The sequence below is a fragment of the Giraffa tippelskirchi genome, chromosome 7 (assembly GCF_054371585.1).
Source record: "Giraffa tippelskirchi isolate mGirTip1 chromosome 7, T2T-mGirTip1v1.2.pri, whole genome shotgun sequence".
Taxonomy (NCBI): domain Eukaryota; kingdom Metazoa; phylum Chordata; class Mammalia; order Artiodactyla; family Giraffidae; genus Giraffa; species Giraffa tippelskirchi.
Window position 1 is genome coordinate 7565055 of NC_137281.1, and position 27123 is coordinate 7592177.

At 54.0% G+C, this 27123-nt stretch overlaps 3 protein-coding genes across 9 annotated transcripts; 1 reads left to right on the forward strand and 2 right to left on the reverse strand.

Moving 5' to 3' along the window:
* The first annotated feature begins 387 nt into the window (after positions 1 to 387).
* On the forward strand, positions 388 to 16488 carry GYS1 (glycogen synthase 1). 4 transcript variants are annotated; one of them, XM_081515304.1, is made up of 16 exons: positions 388 to 700; positions 2173 to 2354; positions 4558 to 4771; positions 5627 to 5834; positions 6074 to 6218; positions 7041 to 7158; positions 7445 to 7565; positions 7851 to 7957; positions 10192 to 10251; positions 10342 to 10420; positions 11970 to 12083; positions 12385 to 12511; positions 13920 to 14015; positions 14203 to 14366; positions 14772 to 14852; positions 15023 to 16488. In XM_081515304.1, exons 3-16 carry the CDS (start codon positions 4656 to 4658, stop codon positions 15341 to 15343), a joined length of 1857 nt encoding a protein of 618 aa, XP_081371430.1. In that variant the 5' UTR covers positions 388 to 700; positions 2173 to 2354; positions 4558 to 4655; the 3' UTR covers positions 15344 to 16488. The 4 variants fall into 4 exon arrangements, with proteins under 4 accessions (XP_081371430.1, XP_081371428.1, XP_081371427.1 ...); XM_081515302.1 differs by having other exon boundaries at positions 5668 to 5834; XM_081515301.1 differs by having other exon boundaries at positions 4558 to 4749; positions 5649 to 5834.
* A 1364-nt stretch (positions 16489 to 17852) lies between these two features.
* FTL (ferritin light chain) lies at positions 17853 to 21183 on the reverse strand. Of its 2 annotated transcripts, none has more exons than XM_081515318.1 (5): positions 21048 to 21183; positions 19116 to 19301; positions 18803 to 18949; positions 18323 to 18448; positions 17853 to 18156 (listed from the first exon to the last, which is right to left on the reverse strand). In XM_081515318.1, exons 2-5 carry the CDS (start codon positions 19215 to 19217, stop codon positions 18004 to 18006), a joined length of 528 nt encoding a protein of 175 aa, XP_081371444.1. In that variant the 5' UTR covers positions 19218 to 19301; positions 21048 to 21183; the 3' UTR covers positions 17853 to 18003. The 2 variants fall into 2 exon arrangements, with proteins under 2 accessions (XP_081371444.1, XP_081371443.1); XM_081515317.1 differs by having other exon boundaries at positions 19116 to 19371.
* Positions 21184 to 22683: 1500 nt separating this feature from the next.
* BAX (BCL2 associated X, apoptosis regulator) lies at positions 22684 to 26894 on the reverse strand. Of its 3 annotated transcripts, none has more exons than XM_081515321.1 (6): positions 26836 to 26894; positions 26200 to 26251; positions 25962 to 26108; positions 25443 to 25578; positions 23360 to 23464; positions 22684 to 22917 (listed from the first exon to the last, which is right to left on the reverse strand). In XM_081515321.1, exons 1-6 carry the CDS (start codon positions 26867 to 26869, stop codon positions 22852 to 22854), a joined length of 540 nt encoding a protein of 179 aa, XP_081371447.1. In that variant the 5' UTR covers positions 26870 to 26894; the 3' UTR covers positions 22684 to 22851. The 3 variants fall into 3 exon arrangements, with proteins under 3 accessions (XP_081371447.1, XP_081371446.1, XP_081371448.1); XM_081515320.1 differs by having other exon boundaries at positions 22684 to 22956; XM_081515322.1 differs by lacking the exon at positions 25962 to 26108 and having other exon boundaries at positions 22684 to 22956.
* Positions 26895 to 27123: the final 229 nt, after the last annotated feature.

Genomic DNA, 27123 nt, shown 5'->3' on the forward strand with positions numbered 1-27123 from the left:
CGCCTCCTGGCTCCTCCTCCTTTTACCCAGAGCCTGCTCGCTAAAGCGATTGCAAAACTCTTTTAACACTTCTTCGGGCAACCACACGTTCCCCATGCTTCCTTTCTTCCTTATCGACCGTCTTCCCTCCCACTCCAACTCTGGGGCCTCAAGCTTCGGATTGACAGGGTTGAGGGCCAATCAGCTAGCGCAGCAGCAAACCCCCGCTCACGAGCTCCCCTCAGCTGTCGAGGCGGAGGCGGGGCCGAGCCGAGTGAACGCGACTCTGTCCACCAATGAGAAGACGCGGGAGCCCCGCCCCCGGCAGCAGACCAATGGCGTTGGCCGGGGGGCGGGCACCGCCGCCCGGTGGCCGCAAGGTTTCACTGCAGGAGCCCCAGTGGGCTCAGTGACGCTGCGGCCGCTTGCAGCCCCGGTCTGACCGCTCCGGGTGGGGGTGCGGTCGTGCAATAGGAAGCCGAGGGCGGTGCGAGCTTCCCGTTGGGCACCAGCTACTTAGCCCGGCGCCCTGCCCAGTGCATTCCTTCGACACCTCCGGGGCCCCCACCGGTGGCCCCCCGGAGCCCTCTAACCGCGTCGGCCATGCCTCTAAACCGCACTTTGTCCATGTCCTCCCTGCCAGGACTGGAGGACTGGGAGGATGAATTCGACCTGGAGAACACAGTGCTCTTCGAGGTGGCCTGGGAGGTGGCCAACAAGGGTGAGCAAACCGGGCAGAGGGACCCGGACGAGAAGAGCAGGCGGGGATGGGGGCCCGGAATATTGAGTAACAGCGAACGAGGCTGTGTGGCATGATTCTTGGGTCCTGGGCAAGGAGCCTGTGACTCCTGTGCCCTTGGAGAGGGGCTGGAGTTTGTCTCCTGGGCCCTGGAGGGAGGGGATGAGTCTCGCGTGAGATGAAAGGAGCCTGGAAACCCAGATCCTGGGTCCTAGGGGAGAGGGGGTTAAAATGAAAAAGACCAGAGACTCGGGTCCTCGATAGGGAAGGAGATGCTGGGGGGAGGGTTTGGCGCTTCAGAACTGTGGCCCTAGGTGGGGAAGGATCTTGGGATGTAACTCCGGATTTGGAAGAGAGCCCACTTGGAGATGGGATGCGTGAATCATGGTGGGAGAATTTGGGGAACTGGTCATTTGAGAGTAAATACGCGAGGAGGCTGGAGACCCTAATTCTTAGGTCCTAGGGTGAGAGAGCGTTGGGGCCTGGATGGCAGGGTTCTGAGGGCCTGAGCTCCGGGTTCTGAGGAGTAGAGGAGCTTCCTCAGACACATGCGCGCTGGATTGGGGGAAGACTGGGAAGTCCTAAGTTGGTCCGGGGCCGGGCCCTGGGATGGGAGTGGCTGGGGGCCTGGATTTCTGGGTCCCAGGCTCCAAAGGGCCTGATGTTCTGGGTTTGGAGAAGGCTGGGGCTGGAAACCCAGGAGCGAGGCAGTCTAGCTCCACAGAAGGAAGGAGGCTGGGATTTTGCATTGCTGAGTTTTGGGAGAGAAAAGGGGGCAGGGGGTGGCGGGGCAGCGGGTGTCTGCAAACATAGAGCCATGGATCGCCAGTGTCCAGGCTTCAGGGAGTAAGGAGTCTGGAGGCCCAGACTCCTGGGTCTGGAATGGAGTCATGAGAGGGGCAGGACCATGCGTGCTTGTGTCCCCATATGGGGAGAGAGAACTGGGGGACAGGTCGGCAGAGTCCCTGGCGGGTGAGGGATGACAGCTCTGGCTTTTTTGGGACAACTGTGGGAACCTAAATGAGGCCCTGAAGAGGGATTCTTCCTTATTATGTCCTGGAGCCTGACTGGGAATTTAAACCCAGCACCCTTAAGCTGGCAATTCAAGACCCTGGACCCTGATAACCCTCGTCGGCTTCTGTCCTCCTCGGCCCCAGCCCCTAATTCTCTCACACCTGGGAGCCAAGGCCCCCAGTCCCTTCTCTCAGACTCGGAAGTCCAGCCTGAACCCTCTTCTCCCTCCAAGTCCTGACCCCAGCCCCCTCCTCCCATCGACCCAGGAGTACCATCCATCAACCCCCTCTCCCCTCCTCCCTCTGACCTTGAAGTGTGGGCCCCCAGTTCCCTCTTCCCTCTGAGCCAGAGGTCCGGGGCTCCTGTGCCCTGCGCCCCTCCCCAGGCCCCAGATCTGTGGACCTCAGCTGGGGCCTGCCCTCATGTACTTGGGCCCACAGTGGGCGGCATCTACACAGTGCTGCAGACGAAGGCAAAGGTGACGGGGGATGAGTGGGGCGACAACTACTATCTGGTGGGACCGTACACGGAGCAGGGCGTGAGGACCCAGGTGGAGCTGCTGGAACCCCCGACCCCGGCCCTGAAGAGGACGCTGGACTCCATGAACAGCAAGGGCTGCAAGGTGGGACATGGCCCGGCCGAGCGAGGGGTGGGGGCAGCGGAAGGAGAAAGAGCAGGGGGTGGACAGCCCCAGGGAGAGAGGGAGGCCTGGACAGAAACTCAGGGTGGCCCAGTACTTTCCCAGGCAGACACAGAGGAGCTAAGATTGACACTCAGAGAGATACAGGACTCTGAAGTGAGTGGGTGAACCCCCAGCTCTAGGACGTTGGTGAATGAACACAGACAGCAGGTACAAGACAGACTGAAAGATGGTCCTAAGAGGAAGAGGCCAAGATCCTCAGATGGAGAGAGAGGAAAAGAGCTAGATGGACAGATAAAACCTGGTGGGTGTGGGGTGGCGGTGAGGCAGGAGGTCAGAGCAGTTGTTCTGGAGCCTGAAGTTCAAATTCACCTTCTCTGGGGACTTCCCTGGCAGTCCAGTGGATAAGACTTCGCCTTCCAATGCAGGAGGTTGTGGGTTTGATCCCTGGTCAGGAAGCTAAGATCCCACATCCTTGGTTGCCAAAGAAACAAAACATAACACAGAAACAATATTGTAACAAATTCGTTAAAGACTTTAAAAATGGTTCACACACACACAAAAATTCACCTTCTCTGCTTCCTCCCATGTGACCTTGACTGATGAACATGCTGATAGCATCCACCGTAGAGATTTCTTGGGAGGATGAAATAGCTCATAAAAAGTCTTCGGTCCGGGTCCTGGCATGCAGTTCTCACTGCCTGTGTGTGAGCTAGTATCTTCATGGTTATTATTATCACAGCTTGCAGAGTGAGATGGGCAGGCAGACAAACAAGATAGCCGATGGAGACATGCTGAGTGTCCCAAAAAGTGATGGTTGCCCAGTGGTTAGAGCAACAGGGGAAATAGAGTCTAGATAGGGAAGAGAGGTAGCCTGATGTTTTAGAGAGAAGGATATTGAAGGAGAGAGGAAGATGGATAACTGAGGAAGAGAGGCAAGCAGACCCAGAGGACAGAGTTTCGGATGGGCAGAGTCGGGAATTAAAAAGGAAGGGGGAAAATGAAAAATAAGAAAGAGGAGGGGGAGAGTGCCAGGCACCCAGTGAGGACTGAGGATGAGAACAGAGAGGTTAGGCCTGAAGGCAGCAGGGCTGAGGCACAGGTTGGGTTCTGGGAGGGAGAGGTACAGGCTTGCCTTCATTCATTCATGGCCTCTGGTTTGGGATGGGGTCTGGAGTCCAATCAGGCGGGACTGTGTCCCTAAGGAACCCTAGGGCGGCCCAGTCCCTTCCCCAGGGCAGCTGCTGTCCACGTGCTGGGGGCCTAAGAATAGCCCCCCCAGCAAAAGGGCAGACAACAGCTGGGAGGGGGAGGGGCATCAGGGAAAAGCCCGGAGGAGTAGGGTGGCTCAGCCGGATGGAGGTGTGGCAGCAGGCCCAGGAGCTGGGCCACAGGTATCTGGAGGAAGCCAACAGATCAGAGCAACATAGCAGGGGGCAGAAATCCAACCTGGAGGCTTAGAAGCACAGTGGTAGCCCCGGGGTGTGGAAAGTGGGCGGGCAGTATTAGAAAGGAGGCTGCTGAGTATAACATAGGCTGGGAGCAGGGGAAAGAAGAAGCAGGTGACATATACGGTGAAAGGATCAGAAACAAGGCAGCGAGAACGGTAAAAGCAGCAGCCGGTGAGCCGCAGAAAGGAAAGTGGATGGGAGAAAGCCGCTTGATGGCTGGTGGGAGAAATGTGGCAGCGGACACGGAAATAGGGCAGCGCGGGGGAGAAATGATTAGCAGGCTGGATAAACAAGGCAGTATGGGGCACAGAGACGGGACATGCGCAGTGTGGGTTATAAGCAGTGAAAGGAGCCAGCCGTTATAGAAACTAAGCAAGGGGGACTTTCCTGGTGGTGCAGTGGTTAGGACTCCGCACTTCCCACGCAGGGGGCGCAAGTTCAATCCCTGCTCAGGAACTAAGATCCCACCTGCTGTGCGGTGGGGCAAAAATAAACAAAAATTTTAAAAAGAAAGAAACGAAGCAAGGAATGGGGAGAGATGCCACAGCCGAGATGAGAAAAGATTGTGAGAGGAATAACTAACAGCAAACACAGAAATAAGGCCATGGGTGAAAAATTAGCAGCAGATAAAGAAGGTAGAAGAACCCAGGCTATGAGCCCGGTCGTCTCCCTGGGGATGCTGTGACCAGAGACAGGTGGCCAAAACCCTAAGCCTTCCTGTGTTCCCTCTGCAGGTGTATTTTGGGCGCTGGCTGATCGAGGGGGGGCCCCTGGTGGTGCTCCTCGATGTGGGGGCCTCAGCCTGGGCCCTGGAGCGCTGGAAGGGGGAGCTATGGGACACATGCAACATTGGGGTGCCCTGGTACGACCGGGAGGCCAACGACGCCGTCCTTTTCGGCTTCCTCACCACCTGGTTCCTGGGGGAGGTAGGCCCCACCATCAGCCCCGGTGTCACTCCTTTTGACCCCAGGTCCCAAATTACAATGGCCACCAGCCCCTGGCCAGAGGGTTGCCAGGTGGTCAGAGGGTGGTTGGTGTCTCTTCTGCCCCGAGAATTCTGGGAATTGTAGTCCTTTAATCCAGGGATTAGCTCTAATCTTTGGGAACATGGACATCCAGGGGCCTAGATTCTTCTTTCCTCAGAGAGCCAACCTCAACCCCAGATCATACACTCCAGTCTTCCAAATATGGAAATTCCAAACCCCTAGCTCTAGAGGAGGCTGGCTTGATGGGAAGGCTCACCCCCGGGAATTCTGGGAGTTGTAATTCTCTCATCCTATATTGGGCTAGACTTGGCTTTCAGATGGGGCCCCGGATGTTTAGGAATCCCCAGCCTATCTGAGAACCAGGGATCCTGTTACTGACCCTCTTTTAGGTTTTAAAAGACTCAAGATGCTTTTTCTCCCCCACACCTTGGGACAAACAGTTTATAAACGGGCTGCTTCTAGGGCATCCTGGGGATTGTAGTCCATCAGCAAGTGTTGGGTACAGGTCTACTCTTGACTGCCATAAAGCATCTCCAAGAACTGTGTTTGTGACCTGGGGACACTAAAACTTTGGTCTTTCCAATTCACCCCTGCGGGGACTTAGAAGGTTGGTCATAAAAACAGCTCCCATCAGCCTCTGGGGATGAGGTCAGCTCGTCCAGTGGCCTCAAGGATTTAGAGGTCCTTGTCTGATGGGGATTGCAGTAGGTCACCACCCACTCTGTGCAGCGGTGGGGATAGATTTACCGCTCTCCTGCTTCCTCATCTACGTGGAGGATCACTGGTTGTCTTCACAAAATACATGGTGACACAGCAGCCCTGTCCCTATTGCCCCACAGTTCCTGGCCCAGAGCGAAGAGAAACCACATGTGGTCGCACACTTCCACGAGTGGTTGGCAGGCATCGGGCTCTGCCTGTGCCGTGCCCGGCGGCTGCCTGTGGCTACCATCTTCACCACCCACGCCACGCTGCTGGGGCGATACCTGTGTGCCGGGGCCGTGGACTTCTACAACAACCTGGAGAATGTGAGCTGGGAGTGTGGGAAATGGGGGTTGCCAGTGTTACAGGACAGCCTAAAGCTGTCTTCAAAGCCCAAGGGGATCAAGTTCCCTCTTCTGGGACCCAGAAGTCCAAATCCCCAGTCCTCTCCACCCTCAGACACAGGAGTCCAGCTTCCAGCCCCCATCTCCCCTAAGACACTGGAGACCAGACCTTCTGTCTTTCCCCAGTCCTACTAACTTGATCGCCCTTTCTGCCTGCCCAGTTCAACGTGGACAAGGAAGCAGGTGAGAGGCAAATCTATCACCGCTACTGCATGGAGCGGGCCGCAGCCCACTGCGCTCATGTCTTCACTACCGTGTCCCAGATTACCGCCATCGAGGCTCAGCACCTACTCAAAAGGAAACCAGGTAGGAAATAGGCTGGGGACCATAGACGTAAATGAGGTAGTCTATGCCAAGGCCTATACCAACCTTTTTTTTTTTTTTGCTGTAAAGAGCAGAGAACAACTCCCAGAAGGCCATAGGTTGCTGACCTGAATATGAGGCTGCCTGACTGTATACCCTAGAGGCTAATGGGAGGTGTAGTTTCTTTAATTTCAGAAATGGTAAAATTATTTTATTGACTAATATAGATATTGGTCTTACAAAGAGGAAGGAGTTTCCTTGGATTTTGTTTTTGAGAAAAGCGGTGTTGGAACCAATTATTCTTTCCAAACTAGAGCATCCATTGTTGATGGGTGCAAGGCCTTTGGCTGGACAGCTCCTTATATTCCTGGAATTTTACCCCAGCAGCTGGTGGGGGTTATAGTTTTTCACTGATACACTTTAATTTCTATGACAATAGGAAACAGTTGGGGCCATAAAAGAGGCTTGAAAGTAGAGAAACAGGATGGGGACATTAATTCATTCCCCCAGCTCAGGGTAGCGTAGGGGAAACAAAAGAACTACAACTCCCAGAAGCCTTGATGTTGATCTGTTTCCTGTGTAGTTAGCCATTCACACGGGCTGATGGGAGTTGTGGTTAGGCTTGTGAATATAAGCAAGCAGTATTGGGCAAGAAGGTGTCTGAGTGGTAGGACAACTGGGTCACCGCAGGAACTCACAGAGGAGCTATCGAAACAAAGGCATTGTGAAAGGAAAGGGGTCTTTCCTTCATTTATTCATTCAGCCACATTGATCTGAATGAAGAAATGAAGAAATGCAATGTGGGACCTTCTCCCCCAATCCCAGATATCGTGACCCCCAATGGACTGAATGTGAAGAAATTCTCTGCCATGCATGAGTTCCAGAACCTCCATGCTCAGAGCAAGGCTCGAATCCAGGAGTTTGTGCGGGGCCATTTTTATGGGTATGTAGGCCAGATACTTAGGTCTCGAGAGAGGAGGGGATTGGGAGCCCAGACTCCTGGGGCCAACAGAGGGGAGAGCTGAGGGCTCAGTCTCTTGAGTTCTTGAGCACCAGCACAACGGCTGAGTATTTAAGGAAATCCCTGTCTAAGGAGAAAAGAACCACAGTTCCCATGATGCCTCTGTCCTAAGATGTTCTTTGCCCCTTTGGCTTCTGGGGTTTGTAGTTTTGAGGCTGGGGTGAGTGGGTGAGGGTCTTGGCTTCACCCTGGGTTGTGGCTTCTTTAGGCACCTAGACTTCAACTTGGACAAGACCTTGTACTTCTTTATCGCCGGCCGCTACGAGTTCTCCAACAAGGGGGCCGACGTCTTCCTGGAGGCCTTGGCCCGGCTCAACTATCTGCTCAGAGTAAGGCCTGGGCTGCAAGGGGTCAAGGAGAAGGAGAATGGAGACCTGGGGAGGTGGGGACAGGGAAACCTATGTATAAAATGGGAGTGTAGGGACGACTCAGAAGATCAGAGTCCCAGTGGGGATGGTAGCTCTGTCCTATATTCTCCTTGACAGGAAGGGACATGGCAGGGTCCTAGTGGTCTTGGGGGGTGGAAAAGGGTAGGTGGTCTCAGCCTTCTCCCATGTGGTTCTCACACACACACACACAGACACACACAAGGCCCTCCCTTTCCTCTGCCCCAGGTGAATGGCAGCGAGCAGACGGTGGTCGCCTTCTTCATCATGCCGGCTCGGACCAACAATTTCAACGTGGAAACCCTTAAGGGCCAGGCCGTGCGCAAGCAGCTTTGGTCAGCAGCCCTTGGCCCAGCATTTCCTGCGGCTCCCGCTCCCAGCTGTGTGCTTTGGGCCCCCCGTTTCTCCCGGAGTCTCAGTTTTGTCAGCTGTAACATGATCAACCCATCCCCGACCTGATTCCTAGCAAAGTCACTTGCTTCAGATGTCTGCAGGGCAGTACGAAGTTGCAGTCACAGGTGGGGTGAATGTGAGAGCAGGGCCAGGGCTCTGATATCCAGCTAGTGAGGTGGGCTCGTGCCCCTGTCCCACTCTGGTTTTGTAACTTGAGGCCAACCACTCAGCCTCTCAAGCCTTTCTCTCTTCCTTCCTTTCTTTTCTTGGCTGTGCGGGGTCTTCATCGCTGTGCATAGGCTTTCTCTAGTTGTGACGAGTGGGGGTTACTCTCTAGTTTCCGTGCGTGGGCTCAGTAGTTGTTTAGCTCGGGCTTAGTTGCTCCATGGGATGTGGAATCTTCCTGGACCAGGGATTGAACCCGTGTCCCCTGCATTGTGTCATATACGGTTGTGGGAGTGAAAGTCGCTCAGTCATGTCCAACTCTTTGCAACCCCATGGACTTCTCCAGTCCATGGAATTCTCCAGGTCAGAATACTGGAGTGGGTAGCCTTTCCCTTCTCCAGGGGATCTTCCTGATCCAGGAATTGAACCTGGGTCTCCTGCATTGCAGGCAGATTCTTTACCCACTGAGCTATCAGGGAAGCCCTCTTTTTTCTTTTAATATTTATTATTTATTTGGCTGCCCTGAGTCTTAGTTGCAGTACACGGGATCTTTAGTTTAGCATGTGAACTCTTAGTTGCACAAGCCTCAGTTTCTTTTTTTTTTTAATTAATTTTTTTATTTTTGGCTGCACCTGGGTCTTTGTTGCTGCACATGGGCTTTCTCTAGTCATGTCGAGCTGGGGCTACTTTTGAGTTGCGGTGCGCAGGCATCTCATGGCAGTGTGGCTTCTCTTGTTGCGGAGCACGGGCTCTGGGGTGCACCGGCTTCAGTAGTTGGGGCTCGCAGGCTCTAGAGTGTAGTGTCAGTAGTTGTGGTGCACAGGTTAGTTGCCTGGGGCATGTGGGATCTTCCTAGACCAGGGATCAAACCTGTGTCCCCTCCATTGGCACGTGGATTCTTAACCATTGGACCATCAGGGGAGTCCAAGCCTCAGTTTCTTCACCTGTAAAACCCACTCACTAGCCATCTCCTGGCTATTCCTTGAGCTCCTACTGTGTGCCAGGTGCTGTTCCAGGCAGTGGGAACACAGTTGTGAACCAGAAAGATAAAATCTCTGCCCTCATTGAGTTCACATTCTAGAAAGTTCTATAGAAAGTGCTCTGGCTGGGACTTCCCTGGTGGTCCAGTGGCTAGGACTCAAGGCTCCCAGTGCAAAGGGGCCTGGGTTCGATCCCTGGTCAAGAAACCAGATCCCACATGCTGCAACTAAGATACAGCACAGCCAAATAAATATATATATAAAAAAGAAAGTGCTCTGGCCAAAAAAATAAAAAAAGCAGGACTGGGATATGAGATGGGGTTGTCGGGACAGGTCACAGTGAGAAAGTACCAGCAAGTAGAGACCAAGAGAGGAAATGAGGGAGAGAGCATTGTGTATATCCGGGGAGCAGCATTTCAGGCAGAGGGAACAGCAAGTGCAAAGGCCCTGGTGCATGTTTGAGAAACAGCAAGGAAGCCAATGGGGATGGAGCAGAATGCCCTAGGGAGATGGGGTAGAAAAGGAAGCCAGAGTTCTGAGAGGACCATGAACAGAGGAATGTCAATGACATTGTAGGGTAGCACTTGGCTAGCTTTACTTGTGTCCATACATTTTCCCCTCTCAGAACGTAATTTTCCCTTTTAGTAAAATGGGGCTTAGCATCGCTAGCACAAATCCTAATAATAGCTGACATTTCTGGAAGGTTCTCTGTGTGCCAGGCACTGTGCATTTTTGTCATGACCTCATTGCATTCGCACTGCAAACCTTTGAGGTTGCTTCTATTTTTATCCCCATCTGACAGATGAGTCACTGAAGTCAGAGAGGGAAAGCCATCTGTCCATGGCCACACAGCTGATGCAAGGCACAAGGAAGCCAAGCCTTCTAGGACCTAATTCCCTGAATCCCCATCCTCCAGCCCAGAAATCCCCAGGGCTTCTCTCTGCTCAGACCTGAACTTCCCAGCTGCCCCAGAAGCCTAACAATGAATGGCAGCTGGTCTCTATGTAACGTTGTCACTCTGCTTCTTCCAGGGATACGGCCAACACAGTGAAGGAAAAGTTTGGGAGGAAGCTTTATGAATCCTTGCTGGTGTGAGTGCCCTGCCCTCAGCCCTGCATCCTCCTGGGCTCTAAACCCTCTCATCACCCATGCCCAGATGCATCCCCCTGCTCGCCTTACAGGGGGAGCCTCCCAGACATGAACAAGATGCTGGACAAGGAGGACTTCACTATGATGAAGAGAGCCATCTTTGCCACGCAGGTATGGTTTGGACTCCCGAGTCGAGAGATGGCGATTCCCAGCAGCAGCCCCTGAGGCAGACTGCCATGTTAGCTCTGACCTCAGAGATGGCTGGGAATTATGCTGTATCGCCAAGCCCTTATTCCAGGAATCAATTTTGAAGTCAGAAGGGTGTGAGCTGATTGGTATAACTTCAGTTCCCAGAAGCCTTTAGGGCAGCCTGCTTTCCCACAGCTTATTCTGCCACAGAGGCTGCTGGGGTTTGTAGTCCTTGGGGAAATCCATGAACAAAAGGTAGAAGGAACCTTAGGCTCAAGTCAATAATGAAAGTGTTAGTCTCTCAGTTGTGTCAGACTCTTTGTGAAGGTCGCCACAAAAGGAGAACTACAACTCCCTGCTGACTTTGGGCTTTGCTGCCTGCTACCTCTACCTCTTCCCCCAGGGGCTGCTGGGAGTGGTAGTTTTGTTGGTCCTCTGGGGGTAGACTGGGGTCCGCTGAAACACTTATTCCTTGAAAAACATTGAAAATTCTCAGCAGCTGCTGTTTCTTCTCCCACTGGTTGTTTCTAAGTTCTCGGATAGCCCTGGGAGTTGTAGCTTCTTTACATACCTGGGGTTAATTAGAGGGATGGGAAACTTTAGAGAAAATTGGCAGTCACAGAATGAGAACTACAACTCCCAGCAGCCCCTGGGGCTTTTTGCTACCTTGCCGGCTCCCTGCCCCCAGAGATTTCTGGGAATTAGAGTTCTTTTCTTCTCTGGAGTCATGGGGTTTTGGTATCTGTGGTCAGTGTTGGCGATCCATTACCTGGGGAATGGAAACCAAGACAGCCAAGTTGCTCAAATAAGGTGTGACCTGTTTTTGGCCAAACTACAATTTCCAAAAGTTCCTAAGGCAGTTGGCTTCACTGAGGATGTTTCTGCCATGAGGCTGCTGGGAGTTATAATTTCCTGGGCTCCTGGAGTGAGTAACCTGAAGATGGGTAGATTTTTCAATGAGAGAAATGATGGGACAGCTGCAAAGAACTATACATCCCAGCAGTCCCTGGGACTGCTATCACACTAGCTCTGACTTCCTCCAGTGACTCGTGAGAACTGTGGTTTCTTTTGAGGATGGGCTTTTGAGGGTGGAGGTGGAGAGAAGGAGATCCAGGATTTTCATAAGATAACTAACTCCCAGCAAGCAGCCCCTGAAAGGCACAGTCTCTGCCCCCATCAACTACTCGGAGTTACAATCCCTTTGGGTTTCTTTGGTGACAGCCCAGAGTACAGAACAAGTTTATCTACAATTCCCTGTATTCTGTGAGGCATGTTAACACTGGCTCTGCCTCAAAGACAGCTGAAGATTATAGTTTCTTTTCAGCTCATGGTGGTTAAAGGGAAATGAAAACCTTTATAGATAGAGCCAAGTAGGGAATCTACAACTCTTGGTAATCTCTTGGGTTTGTTGCTCCACAACCTGGTGAGAATTGTGGTCCCCTTAGATCCCCAGGATCAGCATGGCTCATGGGGAAGGACGGAGCCCTCTGGCCCTTCCCTGACCCCCCACCCCCACTTGTGGCCCCTACAGCGGCAATCTTTCCCTCCTGTGTGCACCCACAATATGCTGGATGACTCCTCGGACCCCATCTTGACAACCATCCGCCGAATCGGCCTCTTCAATAGTAGTGCTGACAGAGTCAAGGTGAGCGCACTGGCCAGGGTGGGGTTGGGCAAGTTGGGGGGGAGTGGTTTAGGAGGAAGGGGTGTGATATGGGGGATGGAGCCTGGCCCTCACATTCCCCATCTCCTCTAGTTTATGAAAGGATTGCAGTGTTTACAAAGAACCTTTGCTTCCGAGGCAGACAGCCTTGGATTCCGATCTTTGTCCTGACACTGACTTGTGCGGCTTTGGTCAAGTCTTGCATCCTCTCTGGGCCACCCTGGGATCCCCAGGGAGGAGCTAAATAAGGTGCTTAGGCTGAGCCCTTGTTTTTCGCTGCCAGGTGATTTTTCACCCGGAGTTCCTGTCCTCTACGAGCCCTCTGCTCCCTGTGGACTATGAGGAGTTTGTCCGTGGCTGCCACCTTGGGGTCTTCCCCTCCTACTATGAGCCTTGGGGCTACACACCAGGTGAGTTCAGCATCTGGCATGATCCTGAGCCAAGGGACTCGCCCTCCCTGCGCTCCAGGCTCCACCCTTGCGAAAGAGGAACAATGGGAACAGTCTGTTCACATGTTTCTGTGACACTGCAGCTCATGTGATGAGTAACTAGAGGACTGATGTCAGAGTTCACGTGTGATTTCTCTGTTTGCTACTGTTTGGTTCCCGCAAACAACAACAGCTAAATGCCCAGTTTGCTAACAATCCAGCTACTTTCGTATGTTTTTAAGGCAAAATAAATACCACATTTGCTGTAGTATTTCTTCAGTGATGAGTAATTTGACAAATCTTTTCAATAGTGCTTATGTGATGATTAGGAAACTTGCCAGTTTCATTTCATCCACAGTTAAAACGATGTGACCAGCCCGAACCCTATTTTTCCCATGGTGGTGGTGGGTTAGTCACTAAGTTGTGTCTGACTCTTTGCGACCCCATGGACTGTGGCCCGCCAGGCTCCTCTGTCCATAGGATTCCCCAGGCAAGAATACTCCAGTGGGTTGCCATTTCCTTCTTCAGGGGATCTTCCCGACCCAGGAATTGAACCCTGGTGTCCTCCACTGCAGGCAGATTCTTGACCCCCCAAGCTAGAAGTGCTACCTCTAGCCTCTATTTTTTTTTTTTTTGAATAAGCCTTGTCATATGTAGTGCCTACTTTTGTAGCTTACAGATATTTTTAGAAACACTTAAATAAGAACTTCAATAAGAATTATAATAAACTCCTTGAAGCATTTCTCAGCATTATTTTAAGGTAGTAAATGAGGTATAGAAGGTTCTCTGCACACAAGGTTAGTAATAATGAGAGATCTTATCTTACCTCCTGTCAAAACAGACTATGGGGACTTCTGTGGTGGTCCAGTGATTGAGGCTCCTGGCTCCCTATGCAGGGAGCACGGGTTCCATCTCTGGTCGGGGAATTAAGATCCCACATTCCGCACAGTGTGGCCAAAAAAAAGCAAAAAACAAACAAACGAACAACAACAAAAAGACTATGAAGCAATGAAAACCAAAACAGTGTACCCTGGCACAGCAAAGTATCTTACAGGTTGTGAGGATTCATTAAAATGGTCGACCCTGGCCCAGAGTACCGAGCTCAGTAAATTAGCACCCTTATTGTCCAGTTATAGACTCTTTCTTACCCTGAGGCCTTGGGGCAAGTGAATTCCCTTTTCTGGACCTCTTAGCATTCCCTGTAAGAAATAGGGACTATCACTCGTGAGCTAACGCACAGCTTCATTTTTCTGGCCTCTGATTTGCTCAGCACAGCCCCCGGCACTTGTTAAAGGCTCCAGTAGAGGGCGCCATTGAAGCTTTTATTGGGATTTAAGGCACTACTGTAAAGAGGGGAAAGTAAGCAGAACTTTCTCACACCTTCCCGCAGCTGAGTGCACGGTGATGGGTATCCCCAGTGTCTCCACCAACCTCTCCGGGTTCGGCTGCTTCATGGAGGAACACATCGCAGACCCCTCAGCTTACGGTCAGCGTCCGGACTGAGAGCCGAAATTCTTGAATCCTGGGAAAGAGGGGCGTGGACTCTTGGGCCACTAAGAGAGGGAGTGAACTCCTTAGTCCCAGTGGGAGGGGGGCCACCTGGTGCCCGCAGAATCCCAGAGAGAATGAAGGTTTCAGTCTGTTCTCTGAGACCCCCGTCCTGGCCCCGACAGGCATCTACATTCTGGACCGGCGATTCCGCAGCCTGGATGATTCCTGCTCGCAGCTCACCTCCTTCCTCTACAGTTTCTGCCAGCAGAGCCGAAGGCAGCGCATTATCCAGCGGAACCGAACGGAGCGCCTCTCTGACCTTCTGGACTGGAAATACCTAGGCCGGGTATAACTTCCCTCCCTGTCCTCTGCAGGTGAATCAGTCACTTCCGGCTGGGGTCTCTGATTCTCCAAGCCTCGAAGGCTGGTAACGCTTGCTGTCCATTTAAGAAACTAATGTCCCGAAGATACCTGGGTTGGAAGTTCTCTATTTGCATAAGGGCGTGGCCAAAGACGTACCTGAGTAGAGAATCCCGACCCTCTTAACGGGTGTGGGTCAGCTCTGCTTATCTACATAAGGGGTGGAGCCTCGGGCGGATGATTGGCAGGGGGGCCAATTCGCGTTGGAGATTGCCGCGGGGTGTGCTTATCTGATTAAAGGTGTAGCCAGGACTCGCCCCGCCGCCAAATCTCTGGGGGCGGGGTCTGCTCCTGCCCCCTGATGCCCACCCCCTTCTCTCCCTCCAACAAGTACTACATGTCAGCGCGCCACATGGCGCTGGCCAAGGCCTTTCCAGAATATTTCACCTACGAGCCTCACGAGGCTGACGCGGTAAGTGGATCCTGAGGTCCCTCTGGTGGGCCAGGAGCTAGAAAGGCGGTGGGAGGGTGAGGTGGGGTGTCCCTCCTGGAGTCGCAAGGCCTCAGGGATGTTGGACGCCCAGGCTGGCTGTGGGGGGTCTCTGCTCACTCTGCGGTTTGTGCCCACACCTCTGTATACAGACCCAGGGCTACCGCTACCCACGGCCAGCCTCCGTGCCACCATCGCCCTCGCTGTCGCGACACTCCAGCCCGCACCAGAGCGAGGATGAAGAGGAACCCCGGGACTTACCACCGGATGAAGATGGCGAGCGCTACGACGAGGACGAGGAGGCCGCCAAGGACCGGCGCAACATCCGCGCGCCCGAGTGGCCGCGCCGCGCCTCCTGCACCTCTTCCACCGGGAGCAAGCGCGGGTCGGTGGACACGGCGCCCTCCAGCTCACTCAGCACCCCCAGCGAACCCCTCAGCCCCGCCAGCTCCCTGGGCGAGGAACGCAACTAAATCCCCAACCCCACGCTACCCCATCCCGCCCCCCGCCCCGCCAACCCTGCCTCCCTTATCCAGAGAATGGATGTGGAATGGCGCTGTCCCAAAACCTCACTCCAGATCTTCAACCCTCTGGGGGGTCCACAGCCCCACCTCCTCCACCATACACTCCAGCCCCTCTAGCCCCGCTCTTGGAATCCCCAATACTCCAGTATCCACAACACTGTGCCTTTCTTGTGCCCTGGAGTCCCCCCGGGCCGTCCCAGAGGCCAGGGATCTGCCGTTGCCCTGCCGTGGTGCCAGAGGTTTTCAGAAACCTGCTCTGTTGCCTTTTTTGCTGGGGCTCCTAGAATCCCTTATGGCTTACTAATTCTGCAGCATACAGAGTCTGCCACGTGCAGGCCTGGCCAGGGTGCCAGGGAGCACTGGAAACCACGTGGCATCCCTGCTAATGAGACAATCAAATCCAGAGCTGGCGCCTTTTCAGGGACTTAACTGAGTGCGGGTCCTCTGTTTCAACTCCAGAACTCGGGCTCCAGGCCAGTGCACTCCTGTTTACTCCGAGGGAGCCCTCCCTGGGGTGTCCAACTCTGCCTGGAGGATCCCTCCACCCCAACTCCCTTCTTCCTCTGCACTTTGGCCAAGCAAGTGGGGGCAGAACCACTTGGCTTCTCATTCCTACTGGAGAACACTGTCTTGGTCTAGATGCCTTTCTGGCCTTTTCTGGACCAGACCCTACTCCTCCTTCCCTGAATTTATCTCTAGACTCCTGTGGTCTCCAGGGACTCCCTCTGCTGAGGACAACTGGCTGCCTTCTCCTGCACCCTCCCCCGAACAACCCCCAACCGCTAGACCCACCATGAAACCACTGGGTTCTAGGTCCCAGTTGCTGAATCTAGAACCCTGCCTCTGTGCTGCATCCTGGTCCCATCCCCCCAGTCTAGAACTCAGCCCACTGGATTCTAGAACCTCCATATTTACCTCACCTCAAGGCTCTTCCATCCCCAAGCTGTGCCCTGCCCCAGCTTTGGTGAAAGGGAGGGGCCCCTCACGTGTGCTGTGCTATGTCTGCTGCACTTCGTTTGCAGTTGGGAAGGGAAGGCAGACGGGGTGTGATTGAAGTGTGCCCGGAGATGAAAAAATACATATATATTTAAGAATCTCAGGTCTAGTCTGACGTGAGGGCTTGGGGGACCTGAATCCGGACCCCACCCTCCTCTTCCCCCACTCCTCTTGACTCCTATTCCTCCACTTGCCGGTGGCTGGGTCCCCATTCCCTGTCTCACTCTACTGTCTTAAGAGACTTGGCTTGCCCTTGGATTCCAGTGTTATTTCAAAGGCACCTCTCTTGTCTTAGACTCGACTTGAAGTGGCAAAGTTGGCTCAAGCTCTTTGGCAGAAAGGGGCTGTCACTGGGAAAAGGAGCTGTAGGTGGCCACGAGCCATATGTGGCTATTTAACGTTCTCAGTAGCACTAGTCATATGCAAGAGTGGCTACATGTGGCCCATAGCTACCCTATTGGACGGCACAGATAAGAGTACATTTCCATCATTGCAAAAAGTTCTGTTGGACAGCACTAGTTCAGACCATGTTTCTACTAGGGACTCTAGCCTCTGCACTTTGGCCTTACTGTCCCCTGGATGGCTATTTTTGGAAAAAAATCTTTCAGTTCTAATCTTTCCTAGGCTACATGTGCCTCTCCAAGCCAATCGCTTTTCAGGGGAGTAGAAAGCTCTGATTGTTTGAATTTGGATGTTATCTTCCTTCTGTTAGCCGCTGTTTGCACCAGACACCAGAAGTCCCCTCCCCCACCAGAATTACCAGCAGGAAGGGCATGGTGCTTGTCTATCACAAACAGGATGGGGGTAGGTCAGCTTGTCCCCATTCCCCCCCATCCCGCCCCACCTTGGATATAGCAGCTGCCTGGTAAGGCATCTTCAAGCTTCTATTCCCACTTGGACTTTCACAGTGCTGAGCCCTGAACCCTGGCTCAGTATATTTCTTGTGATGTGCTCTCAGCTGCTGAGACCCACGGGTGGATTCTACCTATTATGTGCCTTGAATTCCACACAAGCAGCCTTTGGAGGTCAGATCTGGGTGTGCATCCTGATTACCATGGGTAATTCACACAGTAATTATCTCAAGTCACCCACATAAAGGAGCTGGCAGTTCTATTAATACTGAGTCTCCCAGAACTGAGCCACACACAGTATTACTTTCAGAGCTTGGCAAGTGCCTGGTAACAACTCATCTGAATCAGTTTCTAGTTACTGATTAACAGCTGTCTGCTTCCAGTTACCAACCCCAGGTTTTACCAGACTCCCTGGAGTCTGGGCTCTACCATTTTAGGAAGGGCAGTTAACAGCCTGGTGAAGCAGACCCCACCACTGCAACACCCCACAGGTGTTAAGTCTTAGAACAGTAAACCGAATTGACTCCTTTCTCCCTGCCAGCCCAGTCCAGCCAGCTTTGTGAAGCGGCTCCACCTTTTCCCCACCATGATACACACACAAAACCAGGATATGCTGCAAAAAGCTTTATTGTTTCCATTTGGTCCAAGGCTTGAGAGAGGGCTCCAGGGTGTTAAAAAAGCTGCCTAGTGGCTGCAGAGAGGGGCTTCAAGCAGCCCTGATGTTAGGTGGGTTCTTCAAAGGCCACTGGTCTCCAGAAGCTCCTAGTCGTGCTTGAGGGTGAGCCTTTCGAAGAGATACTCGCCCAGACCAGCCTGAGGACCAGCCAGCCTGCGGAGGTTGGTTAGGTGGTCACCCATCTTCTTGATGAGTTTCACTTCCTCATCTAGGAAGTGGTTCTCTAGGAAGTCACAGATCTGAGAACAGAAGAGAAAATGTTGCCACTTACAGATCTAATAATGGGACAGATCGGGGAGGGAGGCTCAGAAAGAAATCTCATTCAAATGGTCAGTGCTTAGTTAGAATGTAAGTATCATTCTGGGTAAGGTCTTAGGATGGGCAGACATGAAAGGAGACACTTACGTGGGGGTCTCCGCGGGCAGAAGCCAGGCCATGCAGATCCAACAGGGCTTGATTCAGGTTCTTCTCTAGGAGAAGAGCGGCTTCCATCGCGTCCTGGGTTTTACCCCACTCATCCTGAGATGGCTTCTATACCGAAAACACAGACGGCTCAGTACTAGCCACGCTAGAAAGGACTGAAAACTGATTTTCCAGTAGTTGCCAGAGTAAAGGGTTTAGCCAGAAAAGAAAAAGTCTAAGAGCGTGTATATTTCATTCTCAGTATCCCACAAACTACACGTCCCAAAACACCACACGCTGCGTCCTGGACCGCCACGTCTTGGCTGGAACGGCTGCGCCTCCATTTCCAGCCATAACAAACAACCCACACAAGACTGAACTCCGTCTCCCAAGAGCCTATGCTGTACCCAAACCGCTACCGTCAAGGGGTCTCTAGCGCAGGGATTGTTGGGAGGTGTAGTCCGCTGCCCACACACTATTTACCTGCACGTCCAGGAAGAGGGCGCGGCCGCCACGCTGGTTTTGCAGTTTCAAGAGACGCTCCGCTCCTTCGCGCTTCTCCTTGGCCAATTCGCGAAAAAAGTGACCCACACCCTTCAGGGCCACATCGTCGCGGTCGAAATAGAAGCCCTGCAGGAAGAGATGGCGGGAACAATGGTAAGCAGGAGACGAGGCCAGGCAACCGGACCCTGCCTTCTGACTATCAAAAGGGACAAAGAAGGCCAGCGCGTGCGCAGAGGGCCGGAGGTGCGCGGCTGAGGGAAACTTGGGCTGGGGGCGTCTTGGGGAACCTCACCAGAGAGAGGTAGGTGTAGGAGGCCCGCAGTTGCATGTTAACCAGGCGGTTGACGGCGGCCTCCACCTCGGTAGAATAATTCTGACGAATTTGGGAGCTCATGATTGATCGGTAATAAGGAGTTAAAAAATGGTGGCTGGTCCCGGTGATCGCGGACAGCTGAGTGGCTGACTCCGGACGTTGCGACTGGAAAAAAGGTTGGAGGGTGGTCGGAGGCTGGAGCAAGGGGTGTCCCTGGGTCTGTTCCGTCCAAGCACTGTTGAAGCAAGAGACAGATCCGCGGGGCCGCCGAGCGCACTTCAAAAGCCTATGGGCAAGGCGGCTTCTTTTATAGCTCGCGGGCCCTCGGAAGTAGGGCGGTCAGGGAGAGCGGTCGGCCAATCTGCGGTGGTGGGAGGCGGGACATGCTGCCGCGAGTGACCAATCAGGAGCAGATGGGGCTTCCAGCTCCCCGCCCCCAGGTGGGAAAGTCACGCGCCTGTAGCGGGGGGAGTTGTGAAATGGGAAATGGGGGGGCTGGGGGTTTTCGCAGTATGCAAGGGCTCTGGGGCTAATTCTGGGAAGCCAAGGGATTCTGGAGGGGTCTCGCTGATAGGTGAACGATTAATGAAGACACTGGAAGCCCTGCAAAGTAATGATCCCTGGGTCCCCCAGGGTGTCTCAGGAAAGTAAGCTGGATTCTGGCGTTGTGTCAGAGCATGACGTTACTGGAACCCTGGGGGTTCCTTAGAGGTGCGGAAACCTCCAGAGGGCTGGAATTTGCTCTGGGAGATAAAAGGGTCCCCGGAGCAGTGAGAAGTTTGGAAAACTGTGAGATGATATTTCTGGAACCCCAAGGACCTGGAGCCTTGGGGTTCAAAAGTCGGGGGTAGTTTCTGCAGCTTTAGAATTCAGTGGAAGTCCATATTTTTCTGGAAACTTCCTGGGGAAGATCTTTAGACCTTGGAGGTGATGTGCAAGATTAAGAAGACACCTGTAGAGCCCTGGGGTTCAGCCCCAGAGTGGGGAGGGGGGGGGGAATGGTTCTGGAAGCTTTGTGAGGGCTTTTTAAAGAGGTCAGGAGTCTTGGAGAACCCTTTGGAGCTCTGGGAAGATAGTCTGGGCCACTTGGAATATCTAGGTGCTATTTTAGGAGCCTCTCTTTTTTTTTTCTGGGAACTGAGTTTGGGAGGGGGTGAGCTGGAACTTTGAGGGGATCTCTCTGAGACTGGATTTCCTGAAGATTATTTTGAAGGCAGCCAGAAACTGAGAATTCTTTTTTGGCTCTGAAGTAACCTCTCTGAAGTTGTCCCTGTCTTGCCTGACACATTGTTCAAGATCACAGAGAAGCCCTGGTTCCTGGGTAAACAAGAAGGGCCTGGGGACCTGTGGATGGATGTCTGTCTTCAACCAACGGACGTTTTTAAAGTGTATCTGGGCCAGGCTGGTGCCTTTGTGGCAGATCTGGTTCACAACAGGACTCTGCCCTCAAGGAGCTCCCCATTGTTGGGGGGAAAGGAGAAACAAAGACAAGAATTTGACCCCTCTGTAAGTGCCCTAATGGAGGCAGCTGGCGGGCTGGGGCAGAAAGCTGAGGCCTCAAGGGTGTTGGGGGCAGAGGTCAGGGCCCCTCCTGGCAGAGAAGGTTCTCCAAGCAGCTTGGGCAGGGTACCCCCTGATCAGGGGGAGGCCAGCCAGGCTGGTATCTGGGGTCCTCAAGGGGTGTCTTGGCCCAGAGCCAGGCTCGCAGCCACGCTGAGTCATGCTGAACTCAGCTCCGGAAGGGGCTCCGGCGGGGGGGGGGGGGGGTCGGGTGAGGCCCGCCCACTGACTTCATCTCCTGGGGGGTGGACTGAGTCTGGCTGGGCCCGGGGAACTGGGCCTGGCTGGGCCCCAAGTCTCGCCACCTCCCCCAAGGTGCTGCCCTGAGTGTGCTTTGTCTCTGAGTCTTACTGTCTTTTTAGTTCCCTTGATGATTTCCCTGGGCTCCCGCCTGTGGCCATATTGTCCCCTCTCTCTGGAAGGTGACTCTGTCTCCCCTCACAGCTACTTTATCAGACCTCCATCTCCCCCCTCTCTGCGTGTCTCTGGGGAAAGCCTGTGGGGGAGGGGCAGTTGCCCCAGGCACACAGTCACAATGGGGCCTGAGTTATTCATTCACCAAATTGCATACCTCAGCCCAAAGACCTTTAGCCTCGGGCTAAAGGAGCGGTGACCTGGAAAGTGCTCCCAGGTGGAGGGAGAGGAAGGGTGTGATAAAGGTGATCTGAAGTAGGACTGTTGGAGAGGGATCGGGGGATGAGGGAAGACAGGAGACCCAGGGAGACAGGGACAGAGAGGCAGGGGGACAGAGAAAGGCAAAGATAGACACCGAGGGAGACAGAGAGCCAGAGAGATGACAACCAACTGTTGACTCTCCCAGTGACCTTCTTCTCCCTAATCCCCTTTCCAGCTTCGCCTTCTTTTTAAACGTTTTATCCGTTTATTTTTGGCTGTGCTGGGTCTCCCTGGCTGCATGCGGGCTTTCTCTAGCTGTGGCAGATGGGGGCTACTCGCTAGTTGCGGTGTGCGGGCTTCTTATTGCGGTAACTTCTCTTATTGTGGAGAACGGGCTCTCGAGTGTGGGTTTGAGTAGCTGTGGCTCACGGGTTTAGTTGCCCCGTGGCATGTGGAATCTTCCCAGCGCAGGGATTGAACCCATGTTCCCTGCGTTGGCTGGTGGAGTCTTAACCACTGGACCACCGGGGAAGTCCTTTTAAAAGAAAAATAATTGCTTGGCCACACCAGGTCTTGGTTGAGCACATAGGATCTTGGTTTCAGCAGGAGGGATCTTTTAGTTTGGGATCTATTAATAGTTCCCTGATCAAGGATTGAACCTAGCCCCCCCCCCCCCCCCGTACTGGGGGTCAGTCTTAGCCACTGGCGGGCCAGTGGCTCTTCCTGAACTCAGCATCTTCCCACAGGCTGGCTTCGGTCCTGAAGGGCCCCTCCCAGGCATAGGGCCAGACCCCAGACTCCTCCCCCAGCTCCTCCCCCCAAAACCTGTCAATCTCTGCTCATGTCCCTCCTCCGCCCAGACAATTCATGCTCAGGCCTCCTCCAGAGTCTGCCTTGGACCCTCTCCAGCCTCCTCAGCCATGCAACCTCCAGGGGCTTCCCCCAAAGGCCTGAGCCCTCCCCCTGTTCTCCTAGTCCTCACGAGGTCTGCACACCCGCTTCTTCCCCGTTTCTCCTCAGTAAATGTGCAACTTCCTGTAGCCCCATAGGGTAGAAGCTTCCAGGTCCTAGTTCCTGGGGTTCAGGAGGCCTGCTTTGCACCCTGCTGCCCTGATCCCCACCCCACCCCCCCAGCCTCTTTCAGGCTGGGGCTTGGCCCAATGCTGCCTCCAACACAACACCCTGGGCTGGGACAAGGACACAAGCTGCTTCAGTTCCCCTCAGGACTGGGCTCCTTGAGGGCAGAGCCACGATTTAACTCGCCACTGACCCACAGAGGGCACTGGTTACCCTCAGAAAAAGATGGGTCAGCGTGTGAAGCCTGGTCTCCTGCGACAGCCGGGAAGCGGGCTCAGTGACTCAGACTCCCAAGTGTGGTCTGAAAGAGGTTTATTGCGCCCACCCCCCCAAGACCACTCCTCCCTACCCTGCCCCACCCCAATAATTACAAAAGTAAGAAAAACTCCCATGGCCCCCACATCTGCCCCCCCCCGAAAAATGCCATAATTTATGCAGAAAAAGTCCAAGGCAGTTGATGGCCTCAGCCCATCTTCTTCCAGATGGTGAGCGAGGCGGTGAGTACTCCAGCCACAAAGATGGTCACCGTCTGCCACGTGGGTGTCCCAAAGTAGGAGAGGAGGCCGTCCTAGGGACAGGGACAGCAGGCACTTCAGCGACTCAGCCAAGGGGCAGCCCCAGGGCCAGCACATGAGGGGTCAGAGGGCAGGAGTAGGGGCTACGAGTGGGGGAGTTAAAGGATTATCATAGAACTGGAGGGATTCCAGAGGAATTGGAGGGAGGCACCAGGGAGGGCAGCAAGGCATCAGGTCAGGGGTCACTAGGAGGTTGGAGGTCATGAGGAGGTCAAGGGTCATGGAGAGGTCAGTGGGCACCCTGTGAATCAGGAGTTGATCAGACATGTAAAAAAACATGTTATAGAGCATATCTGATGACCCCAAAGTGGGGGAGGGGGTGCTCCTATGGTGGGCACAGGAAGGCCCAGGGGCCCCAGAGGAGCCAGGGAATGGGGTGGGGTTAGAAGGTCTCACCCAACCACCCTGGTCCTGGATCCAGCCCAGCAGCCGCTCTCGAAGGAAGTCCAATGTCCAGCCCATGATGGTCCTGATCAACTCGGGCACCTTGGTGCACAGGGCCTGTGGGAAGTCGGGTGGGCCTCAGGGACTGAGCCTTGTCCCTGCTGCCTGGGGCCCCTGGCCCCCAGCCTCCCTTCTCATGCTCTGTCTCCCTCCTGCCCTTCTGCAGTCTCTTTTCCACTCACAGTCAGAATAAGCCTCATAAACTGTAATGTGGATCTCGTCCCTGTCAACTGCCCTGTTCACAAACCATCTTATGGCTCCCTGGTACCTCTGGGATGAAAAATCAAAAGCACAGCTTGGCCCACAAGGCCCTGTGTGAAGGCTCTAACTTGATCACATTCCAGTTTTCCTCTTGGTTTCTGCACCTCATTGCCCTTCTTCCACATCTTCATTCCCACCAAATTCTTCACCTGCCTCAGGATCTTGGCACATGCTGATTCTTCTGCCTCAAGTCTTCAACCTTTTCCATTCACCCCTCAAAGCTCAGGTCTAATATCACTTCCCCAGAGAGGGCTTTCTGATCTTCAGGCCAGGTAAGGCCTGACACCCTCCATACCCATGACTTACTCTTCCACTTCCTTAGCTTTCCTTCTCATCCTTTATCTCACTGCTTCTCACCTGTTGTCCCCAGCTCCATATAGAGCCTTCCCACCACCCTGACTGCGTCCCTCTCACCTCTTACATTCAAGCCCCATCAGCTCAATCTTGCAAACACATTAAGGAATCTACTTCCCCACCTCCACTGCTGCCACCTCAGTCATCTATTCACCAGGACTATTATAGGTACCCCTTGTCAGCTTTCCAGTTTTTGCCTTTGTGCCTCAGGATCCCTTTTTCTACCTACAATGGCCAAAATAATTTACTGGGCCTCCCCTCCCCCAATATTTTATCATGAGAATCTTCAGAGAAACAAAAAGAATTTCAGTCAACAAGCATATACATACAACCTAGACTCTACAATTAACATTTTGCTGTCCTTGCTAGACAGAGGATGAGATGGTTAGATGGCATCACTGACTCAATGGACTTGAATTTGAGCAAACTACGGGAGACAGTGAAGGACAGGGAAGCCTGGCGTGCTTCAGTCCATGGGGTCACAAAGAGTTGGACACGACTTAACGATTGAACAACAATCCTTGCTAGAAAAATCTTTGCTTATAAATCGGGTCACCTCACTCTTGTTTAAAACCAGCCAATCACTCTTGCTACACTCAGAGTGAAGCTGGCTGGTCTTTACAGAGGCCCACAAGACCCCTTGCAATCTGCCCTCATCACTCACCTTCTCCCTTTCCTCACTCTATTCTAACCATGTGGGCCTCCTCATTGTCCTCAATACACCAGGCTTGGTCCTACCTCAGGTCCTTTGCATGTGCTGCGCCCTCTACCGGATACATTTTTTGCCGTCTATATATATATATATATATCACTGCATCTTTCTTGTCATTCCATGTTAGGCTTTAATGTCACCTTCTCTGAGAAGTGGTCTTGTGGCTCCTTTGCACGATCATGTCACCAGAGTTTACTTCGCTCAGCACTCATCATACAACATGGGCTCCCTGAGAGCAGGGACCTAACCTAGTTCTGTTCTGCGTCCTGGGTACCAAGTACAGGTCGCACACATCATAAGCCCAATAAATGTTTGTTGAATGAACGTGTACGTATGTGTGGGTGGCTCAGTTGTGTCTGACTCTTTGCGACTCTAGACTATAGCGGGCCAGGCTCTTCTGTCTATGGAATTCTCTAGGCAAGAATATTGGAGTGGGTTGCCATTTTCTTTTCCAGGGGATCTTTCCGACCCAGGGATCGAACCTCGGTCTCCTGCATTAGCAGGCGGATTCTTTAGCATCTGAGCCACCAGGGAAGCCCATGCTGAGTGAATAAATACATGAATGAAAAAGCTGATGTGTGGCCCATAGCTGACTCTCTCCATTCCCCCTGTGGTTCCTGGGCTGTCCTGAGGGTTGACCTCATGACTCCCAGGTCCTCATAGGCCTGAAGGGAGCCTTCTTGGGCTCAGGGTCCTGCAGCTGCCCACCTTGAGCACCAGTTTGCTGGCAAAGTAGAAAAGGGCGACAACTCGGCCCCAGTTGAAGTTGCCGTCGGAAAACATTTCAGCTGCCACTCGGAAAAAGACCTCTCGGGGAGAGTCTGTGTCCACGGCCGCAATCATCCTGCAAGAGAGAGGAGAGCCAGTGTTGGGGAGGGAGGATCAGACAGAGCGTGACAACTCTGGTGTCCACCCCAAACCAAAGGTAAAACCCGAGGTCCGAGCCAGGCTGAAATCAAAAGAGGCCATCAAGGGGGAAAGCCACAAGATGGAAACTGGGGGAAATGACTCCATGAAGGAGAGTTTCAAGATCCCAGGGCACAGGAAGGCTGGGAGTCCAGAGTGCAGAGTTGAGTGATAGGGCCCTGGACCTCTGGGTCTGAAGGAAAAGGGGGCAGTGGGGCTGGGCTCCAGTCTCCCAGTGGAAGTGGGGGTTGGGAGCTGGGACTCTTGGGTTCTGAGAGAGAAGGGCCGAGTGGCTGGACTCCTAGGTCCTAGGGGCCACACCTCTGCAGCTCCATGTTACTGTCCAATTCATCTCCAATGCGCTTGAGACACTCGCTCAGCTTCTTGGTGGATGCGTCCTGGGGCGCCTGCTCCAAGCCCAGCTCTGGTGTCTCTCCCCCCATTCGCCCTGCTCGGTCCTGGATGAAACTAGAGTGGGAACGGAGTTGGGGGGGATGCAGAATCAGAATGAGGCCTCATTCCTCAAATCCGTTCCGCAATAATCAGACCTCAAACTCACCCCTGAAGCAAAAGGGCCCCTGTCTTCATGATCTGCTCAGAGCTGGTGGGCCCTAGAGGAGAAAGGAGGGAAGAGGTGCCTGGACTCTTGGGTCCTAGGGGGATCCAAGGAACTGGAGTGGCTCCTGATCTCTGGGGAGGACAACGCTAGGGGGCTCTGCATTTCTGGGTCCCTCATAGATAAAGTGAAGTGGGGGCCCTGGCAACTGAATCCCCGATGAAGAAAGAGCCAGGGGTCCTGGGCCTGTTACCCTTCATTCTTCCCGGGGCGGGGGGAGGAGGCTGAGGGAACACTTCACGCGTCCAGACCCCTGGCCTGCGGCGACTGAGGGGAGACCCGCCCCTCCCACCAGGAAGTGGTGCCGGCGACAAGCCCGGGCCTGCCCCCGGGGCTTGGATTATGGGGTTCTCCCGCATCTTGGGGGTCAGAGAGCACCAGGCGGGAAGGGATCGGGACGCGGAGGCCAGAGAGCCGGGGACCCCCGGGGAGGGAGTGGGTGGAGGCTGGCAGCGCCGGACCCGGGAGTTTCTATGCCGGAGTGCTTGGCGATCGCACGGCCCCACACCGGCAGGAGGGATCGAAGGGTCGGTCGGCTGGGGGCTCGCCCTCCCCCCGCCCGTCTGCCTCCCGCCTCACCCCCGCCTCTGGGTTGCTCCCCGGACCCGTCCATCACCGTCGCTCCCGCCGCCGCCTCTAGCCGGGTCCGCCCGGGCGGCCGCAGCACGCCCCTGGTCACGTGAGCGCCCCGCTGAGCGTACGTCCTCTCACGTGACCGCCCCTCAAAATGGCCGCCATGCGCCTCTGCCCCGCAGGGCTGCGCGGACTCCGGACCGCACCTGCCTCACCTGCTCTTGGAGGGCTCGGCCCCTATCACGTGACTGTCCAGTCTGCACTTCCCTTTAGGAACTGATCGTGGCGCCGTTC